At 34.9% G+C, this 13,269-nt stretch overlaps 1 protein-coding gene across 1 annotated transcript; it reads right to left on the bottom strand.

The window, feature by feature from the left end:
• Positions 1–9,049: 9,049 nt before the first annotated feature.
• LOC112816244 (olfactory receptor 14A16-like) lies at positions 9,050–9,979 on the bottom strand. Its single transcript, XM_025862663.1, has one exon. The coding sequence runs from the start codon at positions 9,977–9,979 to the stop codon at positions 9,050–9,052; it is 930 nt and encodes a 309-aa protein (XP_025718448.1).
• Between the last annotated feature and the right edge of the window lie 3,290 nt (positions 9,980–13,269).

The raw sequence follows: 13,269 nt of genomic DNA, 5'->3' as shown, positions 1-13,269 counted from the left end.
AATAAAAGAAAGAACAAGAACCATATGATCCTCCCAATAAATGCAGAAAAAGCATTTGACAAAGTACAGCATCCTTTCTTGATCAAAACTCTTCAGAGTATAGGGATAGAGGGTGCATATCTCAATATCATAAAGTCATCTCTGAAAAACCCACAGTGAAGATCATTCTCAATAGGGAAAAGCTGAAAGCTTTCCCCTAAGTTCAGGAAGGCGGCAGGGATGTCCACTATCACCACTGCTATTCAACATAGTATTAGAAGTCCTAGCCCCAGCAATCAGACAACAAAAAGAAATCAAAGGCATCCAAATCGGCAAAGAAGAAGTCAAACTCTCCCTTTTTGCAGATGATATGATATGTTATGTGGAAAACCCAAAAGAATCCACCCCAAAACTGCTAGAACTCATACAGGAATTCAGTCAAGTGGCAGGATATAAAATCAATGCACAGACATCAGTGGCATTCCTATATGCCAACAACAAGACTGAAGAAAGAGAAATTAAGGAGTTTAATCCATTTATAATTGCACCCAAAATCATAAGATACCTAGGAATAAATCTAACCAAAGAGGCAAAGAATCTGTACTCAGAAAACTATAAAATACTCATGAAAGAGATTGAGGAAGACACAAAGAAATGGAAAAATGTTCCATGCTCATGGATTGGAAGAACAAACATTTTGAAGATGTCAGTGCTACCTAGAGCCATCTACACATTCAATGCAATCCCCATCAAAATACCATCCACTTTTTTCAAAGAAATGGAACAAATAATCCTAAAATTTGTATGGAACCAAAAAAGACGCTGAATAGCCAGAGGAATGTTGAAAACGCAAAGCAAAGCTGGCGGCATCACAATTCCGGACCTCCAGGTCTATTACAAAGCTGTCATCATCAAGACAGTATGGTACTCGCACAAAAACAGACACATAGATCAATGGAACAGAATCGAGAGCCCAGAAATGGATCCTCAACTCTATGGTCAACTTATCTTTGACAAAGCAGGAAAGAATGTCCAATGGCAAAGTCTCTTCAACAAATGGTGTTGTGAAAATTGGACAGCCAAATGCAGAAGAATGAAACTAGACCATTTCCTTACATCACACACAAAAATAGACTCCAAATGGTTGAAAGACCTAAATGTGAGACAAGAGTCCATCAAAATCCTAAAGGGGAACACAGGCAGCAACCTCTTCGACCTCAGCCGCAGCAACTTCTTCCAAGAAATATCACCATAGGCAAGGGAAGCAAGGACAAAAATGAACTATCAGGGCTTCATCAAAATAAGAAGCTTTTGCACAGCAAAAGAAACAGTCAACTTAACCAAAAGACAACTGACAGAATGGGAGAAGATATTTGCAAATGACATATCAGATAAAGGGCTATTATCCAAAATCTATAAAAACTTATCAAACTCAACACCCAAAGAATAAATGATCCAATCCAGAAATGGACAAAAGACATGAACAGACATTTTTCCAAAGAAGATACCCAAATGGCCAACAGACACATGTAAAAGTGCTCAACATTGCTCGGCATCAGGGAAATCCAAATCAAAACCTCAATGAGATATCACCTCATACCAGTCAGAATGGCCAAAATTAACAAGTCAGGAAACGACAGATGTTGGTGGGGATGTGGAGAAAAGGGAACCCTCCTACACTGTTGGTGGGAAGGCAAGCTGGTGCAGCCACTCTGGAAAACAGTATGGAGGTTCCTCAAAAAATTGAAAATAGAGCTATCATACAATCCAGCATTTGCACTAGTGTGTATTTACCACAAAGATACAAATGCAGGGATCCGAAGGGTTATGTGCACCCCAATGTTCATAGCAGCAATGTCCACAATAGCCAAACTGTGGAAAGAGCCAAGATGTTGATCGACAGATAAATGGATAAAGAAGAAGTGGTATATATATACAATGGAATATTATGTAGCCATCAAAAAGAATGAGATCTTGCCATTTGCAACGAAGTGGATTGAATGGAGGGTGTTATGCTGAACAAAGTATGTCAATCAGAGAAAGACATGTATCATATGACCTCACTGACATGAGGAACTCTTAATCTCAGGAAACAAACTGAGGGTTCCTGGAGTGTTGGGGAGTGGGAGGGATGTGGTGGTTGGTTGACAGACATTGGGGAGGGTATCTACTCTTGTGAGCACTGTGAAGTGTGCAAGACTGTTGAATCACAGATCTGTACCTCTGAAACAAATAATACAATATATGTTAAGGAAAAAAAAAGAAGACGATAGCAGGAGGGGAAAAATGACGGGGGGGGAATCTTATGGGAGATGAACCATGAGAGACAATGCACTCTGAAAAACACAGTGAGGTTTCTAGAGGGCAGGGTGTGGGAGGATGGGTTAGCCTTGTGATGGGTATTAAGGAGGGCACGTATTGAATGGAGCACTAGGTGTTATAAGCAAACAATGAATCATGGAACACTACATCAAAAACTAATGATGTAATGCATGGTGATTGACATAACAGTAAAAAATTTAAAAAATTGCAACTTTATTTTACACTGAAATAGAACAATCACCTAATTTTTAATGAAACCACAAAAGACCATGAATAGCCAAAAAGAACTTGAGAGAGAATAAAGCTAGAGGCATCATATTTTTTTTAATTAAAAACTATATTCCAGGGCGCCTGGGTGGCTCAGTTGGTTAAGCAACTGCCTTCGGCTCAGGTCATGATCCTGGAGTCCCAGGATCGAGTCCCGCATCGGGGGGGGGGCGGTCCCCGCTCAGTGGGGAGTCTGCTTCTCCCTCTGACCCTTCCCCCTCTCATGTGCTTTCTCTCTCTCTCTCATTCTCGCTCTCTCAAATAAATAAATAAATAAAATCTTTAGAACTATATTACAAATTATAGTCACCAAAACAGTATCTAATTAACATAAAATGGCACATACATTAAAGGAACAAAATATATTATACAGAAATATACCTACACTTAAAGAACACAAGGAAGAAAAATCGTCTCTTTAATAAATATCTTTGGGAAAACAGGACAACCACATGTAAAAATTACCTAGCACACTTATCTTTCACTATCCACACAAACTAACTTGAAATAGATCAAAGGCTTAACAGCAAACCTGAAACTACAAAACTCCTAAAAGAAAACATAAGGAGTAAAATACCTGACCCTGATCTTGACAATATTTTTTTTGCAAATATACAACAAATATAAACATGTTGGTCCACATCGAGCTAAAAAGAGTTTGCATGGCAAATAATTAACAAAATGAAAGAATGACCTACGAAATAGAAGAAAATATTTGCATATCATATATCTGATAAAAAGTTAGGATCCAAAATATATAAAGAATTTATACAACTCAAAAGCAAAAAAAAAAAATAATCCAATTGCAAAATAGATAGTAGAATTCAATAGCCATATTTCCAAAGAGGTACAAGTGTCCAACAAATACATGAAAAGATGCTCAACAGTAATAATTAGAGAAATGCAAATCAAATCACGAGAGATCATTTCACATTTGTTACAATTTCTATCACAGAAAACGCAGGAGATAGGAAGAGTTAGTAATGATGTTGGGAAAAAGGGAACATTTGTACATTTTTAGTGTAAATTTAAATTGGTGCAACTAATATGGAAGATAATATGATGGCTCTCAAAAAATTAATAGAACTACCATATAATCCAGGAGTTCCACTTATGAGTGAATATCCAAAAGAAAGAAAATCACCATCTCAAAAAGAAATATGTGTTCCCCCATTCATTGCATCATTATTTACAACTCAAACCATTGAAACACCTCAGTGTTCTTCAATGGATAAATGGATAAAGGTAATGTGAATATAAATAAATAAATAAATAAATAAATAAATAAATAAATAAATACGATATTATTCAGACATAAAAAATGAAGGAAATTCTTACTTGAGACTATGTGGATAAAATTTGAGGGTGTTGGGCGCCTGGGTGGCTCAGATGCTTAAGCATCTACCTCCGGCTCAGGTCATGATCCCAGGGTCCTGGGATCGAGTCCCGCATCGGGCTCCCTGCTCCTTGGGAGCCTGCTTCTCCCTCTGCCTCTCTCTCTCTCTCTCTGTCTCTCATGAAAAATAAATAAAATCTTTAAAAAAAATTTGAGGGTGTTATGCTAAGTGAAGTGAAAGAAAATCACTTTATTTATGATATGACTTATATGTGGAATGTGAAAAAGTTAAACTTACAGATATGGAGAATGGATTGGCACCAGAGGACAGGAGTGGGACATGGCCAAAATAGGTGAAGGTTTTCAAGTGGTACAAACTTAGATATAAAATAAATATGTTTTGTGATGTACCATACAAAGTGGTGATTGTTGTTAAGAATATTGTATTGTATATTTAAAATTGACTAAGAATAGATCTTAAGATTTCTCAAAAAATATTTGTGTACAGGTGAGTTGATGTATGTGAACTAAACATTGTACTAATAATTTCCCAAGGTATACATATATAAAATCATTATCTGATACAGCTAAAACTCATAGAGTGTCATGTGTCAGTTACAATTCAATAAACCATGAAAAAGCAAAGTACAATTTAATTCAAATGGAAAAAGATAGTAAATTTTAAAAGGAATAATTAATTTTTTAAAGATTTTATTTATTCATTTGAGAGAGAGAATGAGAGAGAGAGAGCACATGAGAGAGGGGAGGGTCAGAGGGAGAAGCAGACTCCCTGCTGAGCAGGGAGCCTGATGCGGGACTCGATCCTGGGACTCCAGGATCATGACCGGAGCCGAAGGCAGTCGCTTAAACAACTGAGCCACCCAGGCGCTCAGGAATAATTAAATTTGACAAGTCAATAAATGAATTGAAAAAATTCACTAGAGGGGTTCAGCAGCTAACTCTAAGAAGCAAATAAAGAATGATAAAACGTGAAGACAGATCATTCTAAGTTATTAGATCTTAAAGCATAAGAAAAAATAAGGAAAATTAAACAAAAGTTATGGGGCGTATGGTTTAGCATCTTGTGAACTAATATATGCATATTTGAATCCTAGGAAGGAAAAAGAGCAAAAAAGTGGAAGAGACATTATTTCAAGTTATAGTGGTTGAAAAATTCTCAAAGATGGATAAGATGCAGTTATACAAACCTAATAGGCTTTATAGTTACTAAACAATGCATTAAATCTTATATTTATTCTAGAATACATATCCTAAAATTGCTAACTAAATTTCTAGACAAAAGAATGATTTTGAATGATTTCTAAATTTTTGGATACTGTATGTGGTGTGAATTAGAAAAAAATTTCATAGAATTACAAAAGACAGAGTTACAAATAACTTTAAAAATCAACTGCCGGTTGATGTTTAATAATTTTAAAAAAGAAATATTAAGAAGATGACTTTGGATTCTTAAAATTAATGTACATTTTTACTTAATATGCATCATATATATATAAAGAAATTTGCAAACTACAAGGGAAAATTTTTTAGTAAGTAGAACACGTGGGTGCTGTATCTTTAATTGACAATGGTATCTTAATGAATTAAAAGAAAACAATTTTATTATGTTAAGTTAGCCACCATATAGTACATATGATATTTGTCTTTCTCTGCTTGACTTATTTCACTTAGCATAATACCCTCCAGTTCCAACCATGTTGATGCAAATGGTAGGTATTCATCCTTTCTGATGGCTGAGTAATACTCCATTGTATATATGAACCACATCTTCTTTATCCATTCATCTGTTGAAGGGCATCTCGGTTTCACTCATATGTGGAACATAAGGAATAATACAGAGGATAATAGGGGAAGGGAGGGAAAACTGAATGGGAAGAAATCAGAGAGGGAGGTAAATCATGAGAGACTCTGGACTCTGGGAAACAAACTGATGGTTACCGAAGGGAGGGAGGTCGGGGGATGGGTAGCTGGGTGATGGGTATTAAGCAGGGCACATGATATGATGAGCATTGTGTGTTATAAGGAACTAATGAATCATTGAACTAATTAAAGAGAATGATGAAAACTGCAGAAAACTTTAAAATTAAATTATACAAACTATACAAAGAGAAAACATTTTTACATTTACTAATTATATTAAGCATCTGACTCTTGATTTTGGCTCAGGTCATGATCTCGCCGTCATGAGATCAAGCCACACACCAGGATCCTCCTAAGCATGGAGCTTGCTTAAGCTTCTCTCTCTCTTCTGTCCTTCTGTCCTCTGCCCTTCTCTGCCCCATGGGCTCTCTCTCTAAAAGAAAATGAAAGAAAAGGGGTGCCTGGGTTGCTCAGTTGGTTAAGCGACTGCCTTCGGCTCGGGTCATGATCCTGGAGTCCCCGGATCGAGTCCCACATCGGGCTCCCTGCTCAGCGGGGAGTCTGCTTCTCCCTCTGACCCTCTTCCCTCTCGTGCTTTCTATCTCTCATTCTCTCTCTCTCAAATAAATAAATAAAATATTTTAAAAGAAAAGGAAAGGAAAGGAAAGGAAAAGAAAAAAAGAAAAGAACACCAGAATTATTAGGCAGTGTTTGGTAGAAAGATCTGAGCACATGTTGGCTAAAAGTAATAATAATAGAGAAGTGATTTGTTAATCAGGTAATGAATCCAACGTTCAGTATTTATGTCTCTGTGTTTAGAGGAGCTAAAAGTCTCCTTTCAAAATGATATAAAATATATTTAATTAAGTTTATTACATGACTTGTCAGTATAGAGCTGTAGGTTTAATGTTAACATTTCCCCCTCAATATCAAGGTTATAAAAATGGCCAATATCTGTCCAAGTAGAGCTTTAAATTTTCAGAAATCTGCTATCAAAAGAAACTTACTAATATTAATTTGATGTAAACTAACTCAAAAAATCATACTAGTTCTATATTTGTGCTGTATTGTCATCATCTCTATTTAAGAGAACTAACCCCATTGTGTGTTAGATGACTAAATCTTTGGTTTGTATTTAATTTAGAGTCACCAAATTTTATTATGGAACACAGACAAGAATGCATACACACACATAATTCTGTTTCACTCAGCATTTACAAAACAAGGGAAATATTTAGAAAAAGGACGATGAAGCTGAACAGAAATCTGGAAAAAAAAGACATTCCAGCCAGAGAAGTATCAATGACAAGGTATACTTGCTACAGGAGCACTGAGAACACTAGATTTGAGTACAATAATAAGTGGGATAATTAAAATCTGAGATGCAACAAAAACACTAAGGGTGAAAAACAATGGGGAATACTGGGTTTCCCTTATCCTTGCTGTGATCCAAGGGGCCATTAGTGTTGATTCTACCCATAGCTCTAAATCTAGAATGCATTAAAGGAAAGAGAGGAAGCCAGTACACAGTGTCCAGGACTGTAGCAAAATTGGAATGACAGGTGATAGGGGTTGTGATTCAGGTTGGTAGCATTGTAATTTGTAAGAAGTGCTCAATTTCTAGATATATATATATATTTTTAATTTTTTTAATTTTTATTTTTTTAAGATTTATTTGTTTATTTGTTTATTTATTTATTTATTTATTTATTTGACACAGAGAGAGACAGTGAGAGCAGGAGCACAAGCAGGAGGAGTGGGAGAGGGAGAAGCAGGCTTCCCATGGAGCAGGGAGCCCGATGTGGGGCTCAATCCCAGGACCCTGGGACCATGATCTGAGCTGAAGGCAGATGCTTAAAGACTGAGCCACCCAGGCACTCTGATATATATTTTTTTAAAGAGACAGTTATTGTTGAGTTGTTTAATGTGGTTGAAAGAGAGAGCAAATGACTCTAAATTTACACCAAATAACAACCAGAAGAGCCGGGAAAAAAAAAAAGTGATCATTAAAACAGAAAATTTTGAGTTTAATACCAGGAGAACCTTAAATTTTAAATAAAATAATTATAAAATGCATACATATTGATACAAAAGTACCAGATATATCCAAAATAAATATGAAAATTTAGTATTTTTGCTTAAATATTCTATCCCAACATCTGATTTAAAATGCTCAGGAAAATAATGCTTTTTAAGTCATTATAATAAAATGACACAGAGGTGAAAGAAAAAAAGTATATAACTAAAAGAAAGCATTGTTATATTTGTGTAACAACTTTAGGCCATTTTCATCCACTGGAGAGAGGTTGAATAGGCAAATGCAACACCTGGACTCATAGATTCAGTGGTGTTTATTTATATATCAAGATTATTGCAAAAACAATGTAGAAATAATGTGTTTTTAGTAGTGGGGTAACCTGAATGGAAAGTGGTAATCTGAGATGTAGAATATGAAGTAGTCTAAGACAAATTTATAATTGAGTAGATACAGGAAAAAATAAATCTAGTTTTGAAGAGAAGGCTAAAAAAGGACAAAAACAGAAATAAATTAAAAAATCAAAAATAAAAGGAAGACAATAAGAGGAAAGAAAAAAATGATTGAAGGAAGAACGGAGAAAGGAAAAAAATTTAAGAAATGTGTTCAAAATCATTTCAATATTGTGTGATTTTAACTTTATTTATAATAAAATAAAGCATTTCTATTGAGATTCTGTTTTGAACAAGGGCTTTTACATGAATGCTGTCATCATCATCCTCAGACATTCTTAATTCTTGAAAGACCAGTAACCACAGCAATTTTACCACTCCTTTAATGGCTCTCCTCTGAAACCCATCAATAAATGTTTAACTAGCATGACCAAAAAGAATTTTTAACATAAAATTTTAAGATTAATGCAACCTCAGTTTTACTTTAAATATGAAGAGCATTTCCTGGAATAACACTAAAAATGCTATTTTGTGTGATTTCCCTGAAAATGTTGTGCAATCATAATGCGTTTATGAACACTATGGTAAATGTAAATCATTCAGAATATTTACCCTAATAAAACATGATATAAAATCAAAACAGGTAAGAGAACCATTTAATTAAATATTTTCAACACAGTAGTCCATTACATAAGTAAAAATAAAATTTTGCCCTGGTACCATTAGGAAACAAATTATTGAATTTTATGGACTATCAAGGGGGAAATGAAGGTATCTCTTTTGAAATAACTATCATCAATAAAATAATTAATTTTAATGGTATTTTACATATTTAAATTAAAAAAGTCTTCTAAACAGTTTCCCAGCTATCAGTTTGCCCAAGGCCATTTGTATATCCCAGTTTCTCAGGCTGTAAATTAGTGGATTCATGGTGGGCGGTAACACAGTGTAAAGCACTGATATCAACACTTTCAGTGAAGATGAAGATTTAAAATTTTTAGCTAAATATGTGATAATCCCAGAAAAGAAGAACAATGTCACCACTGTGAGGTGGGGCAGGCAGGTTGAAAGACTTTTCACTCTGCCCTTTGCAGATGGGATTCTTAGAACAGTAGAAAAAATGTAAACATAAGATACCACCAATAAAATAAAACATATAAATCCAAAACAACAACTACCGATTATAAATGCATATTCTAGAGTTTCCTCCCCAGAACAAACAAGTGTGAGCAGTGATGGCACATCACAAAAGAATTGGTGCACTATGTTACAACCACAGAAACGGACAGAAAATGTGCCTGCTACATGAATGGATCCATAGACACACCCACTGAACCATGATGCTCTCACCATCTGCACACAGGCACCTCTATTCATGATGGCCTCATAGTGCAGAGGACAACAGATGGCTGCATAGCGATCATAGGACATCACCAGAAGGAGGGCAAACTCTGTGCCAGCAAAGAAAACAACAAGGAAAACCTGTGAGGCACACCCCACAAAGGAGATGGAATGGCTGTTGGTCAGAGAGTTCATGACGAATTTGGGGACAGTGACAGAGATGTAACAGATATCAATCAAAGACAAATTTTTCAGGAAGAAATACATGGGGGATTGTAGATGCTGGTCAATGGTGGTGAGGGTGATAATGACGAGGTTCCCCATCAGTGCTGCCAGGTAAACCAGGGAGAAGAATGCAGCATAAAGTCTCTGTAGCACCTGATCATCAGGGAATCCCATGAGCAAGAATGTTGTTATGTTAGTCATAGTGGCTAATTTCTCAGCCTCACTGATTCTTATCTGCAGAAATAAAAACACTGATAACTAATCCATTCAGATATTGTCATATTCATCTCTACTTAATGCTTAAGAACTTTTTATTCTGAATGAGGTGTAGCCCACCAGAATAATACCACAGAAATGCATCACATAGACCCCCACCATCCATATAACAGTATTTACAGAGGGGTCAATGAAATATGGTTGGCTTTGAGCACAATTTAAAGCAGCAGAAAATGCAGAAAAATTCTGCCTGTTGTTTATTTCAGAACAACAACAATTTTTCATTTTCTTGACTTAGGAGTCTAGCAGAGAGGTACAAAACCTTTGGGACAAATCTGCCTAGAAAGCTGCTAACATACTTCACAGATGCAGGTGAAATAACAAAAATAAAGTTATCTTACATGATGACTGCTTCCAGAGATCATTGGTCAAACACTGCTCTTGACAAAAATAAATAAATAAGACAAAATACAAATATAAATGTTTATGTATGTCAAATTAGATTAGGCAGGCAGGAGGCAGAATAGAAGAGAAGCAAACTGGGATGCTAAATTTCCTTCTTAATATTGAATACAGATACTAATGATAAAAATAGAAAATGCCCAAAATGTACCATTCTGACTATCCCATGATAAATCAATTCATGTGATATTTTACTTATTCAATCACTATAACATAACACCACAACAGTGTCTTGCCTATGACCATAAAATTAGTCTTTCAATAACCACTTAATAATGAGTCAAGGCCACTTATATAATATTTTGTCTCCTTGACTCTAACTTTCATTTAAACAAAACGTAAATGGCCTGGGCACACAGAGACAACAAGTAAGATAAGCAAAACATTCCCTATTCCCCTTGGCTCTTGAAATAAAATGGATGAAAAATACCTTCACCAATTATTACAGGTGATACAGACAGCAATTTAAAATTCCTTCCTCCTGAGTACAAAAGAAGAAACTGCTTGAGCAAATTTCCCCCTCAAAATATGTGTTATTTTTTTCTTACCATACATGAAATTTGGCAGTTAGATATAAAGTGACAAGAGTAGATCCGAATAAGTACTTTGGGATGGGGCACATATTTCTGTTCCATCCCTCTATTCTGTGTTTTTTTATGTGTAAAAGAAATAGATTGTCTTAAGTATCTTCCCTCAAAAGACACTTTCATTCAAGAATTGGTGCTTTTTCCATGACCAAACCTGTTTAATTATCCCTACAAGTCCTGTGTAATTGCTGAGTTGCAAGCTTTCTTTCAGTCTCCAGCATTACTTCAACGTTAATAATCTTCTGACTTTCACATAAGGTCATAGTTACATATATGGGATGGGAATTAATTAGAAGAAATGGACAAGTTTTTGATAATAGAGAGCATCCCCTGAGGAACCTGAGGCTAATTTTAAATCCCAGACCTAGGACAACTCAGAAAAATAATTTACTTGCTTCTCACAATTTTCCATTGTAAGCATATCACAGCACTTCCATGAATACTTTCAGGTTATGCCTTTCTATTTATTGATATGTTACAACATCAAGATTTTCATGGAAAAGAGAACATTTGAATTCAAGAATTGAAATTTAAATTTGGGAATACATATTAAGTCATAGATGCTGTTTTATTTTATTTTAGTTTTGCTATTTTTTATTTTTAATACTGATATATATGCAAATGTTATACATGTAAAATACCAAGGAATCTAGAAACTTAAAGTGAAACTTTCCTCACTCCCATATGTCTTCCCAGGGGCCATGGGAGGTGCAAGAGTGGGAATGTTTATTGCAATACAACTTCTGTGACTTTGCATGCATATTCATAAAAATGCATCATCTGATACTCACTATACATTATTCAGAGACTCACTTTTTACACACAACAATATTTCATATGTCTTCCTGTCTCTGTGCAACAGCGTATTATTAAATATTATGGATATTCAATATTTTGTTTTCAAGTTTATATTCACCATCCTATGTAAGCTTGTGATTAACATCATTTTACACGCCTTGTCTGTGCATGCATGTACATGATTCTTTGACTAAGTCTCTTGAAATATAATTAGTATATCTAGGGTATGGCCATTTCAATTTTTTATAGATCCTACTAAATCATTTCTGAAAATGTTTGGAAATGTCTATTCTTACCACATATTCAAGAGTTTTGCATTAACCCATAGATCAGGCTATGTAATATTTTAATTACTTCCTTTCAATTTGTTAAGATATATAAACAACAATTCACCATTTTAACCATTTTTAATAATACAAGTAAGGAGTATAAAGTAAATTTACACCATTGTGCAATAATCACTACCATCCACCTCTAGAACTTTTTTGTGTTCCCAATTAAAACTGCATACCCATTAAAAATAACTGCCATTGGGGTTTTGGTTTGCATTTCCTGATTATTAGTGAAGTTGAGAAAATCTTCATGTGTCTGCTGGCCATCAGTATTTCATCTTGGGTATAATGTCTATTCACATATTCTGTCCATTTTTTAATTGGATGTTTTGCTGTTGAGTTATTTAAGTTCTCTCAGTATTTTGGATAATAACCTCTTATTGGTTATGATCCCGCCATTTGCAACAATATGGATGGACCTAGTGGGTATTATGCTAACTGAAATAAGTCAGAATGAGAAAAACAAATACCTTATAATTTCACTCATATGTGGAATCTAAATAAGTAAACAAGAAAGCAAACAAACAACAACAACAAAGGCAGAATCAGACCTATAAATACAGAGAACACACTAATGGTTGCCAGAAAAGAGGGGAATGGTGGATGGGAAAAAATAGTGAAGGGAGTTACAGGCTTCCAATTATGAAGTGAATAGGTCATGGGAATAAAAGGCACAACATAAGAAACATAGTCAATGATATTGTAATAGCATTGTATTGTGACAGATAGAAGCTACACTTGTGGTGAGAACAGCATAAAGTACAAACGTCAAATCACTATGTTGAACACTTGAAGTTACTGTAACATTTTTTATCAACTATAGTAAAACAAAACAAAACAAAAACTCCATTACCTCCTTTATCCAGCATCTGACAATTGTTATTGCACTGTCTCTAAGAATTTGATTATTCTAGGTACCTCATATAAACAAATCATAACACTTTATACTTTCATTCATTATGTGGTTGTTTTACTTAGCATAATGTGTCCAAGTTTTATCCATATTGCAGAATATGTCAAAGACCCAACTTTTTAATACTGAATGATACCTGATTGTATTTATATTCTATGCATTTATTTACTCATTACTTCATGA

This window comes from Callorhinus ursinus, unplaced genomic scaffold (assembly GCF_003265705.2).
Source record: "Callorhinus ursinus isolate GAN/ISIS: 27379988/994484 unplaced genomic scaffold, GSC_fseal_2.0 scaffold81, whole genome shotgun sequence".
Lineage (NCBI taxonomy): Eukaryota > Metazoa > Chordata > Mammalia > Carnivora > Otariidae > Callorhinus > Callorhinus ursinus.
The sequence above is the reverse complement of the archived record's forward strand: the minus strand, read 5'-3'. Positions and strand labels throughout refer to the sequence as shown.

Excerpts from the sequence above, each read along its gene's own strand:
- LOC112816244 (XM_025862663.1), bottom strand. The coding sequence starts at position 9,979 with ATGACTAACATAACAACATTCTTGCTCATGGGATTCCCTGATGATCAG.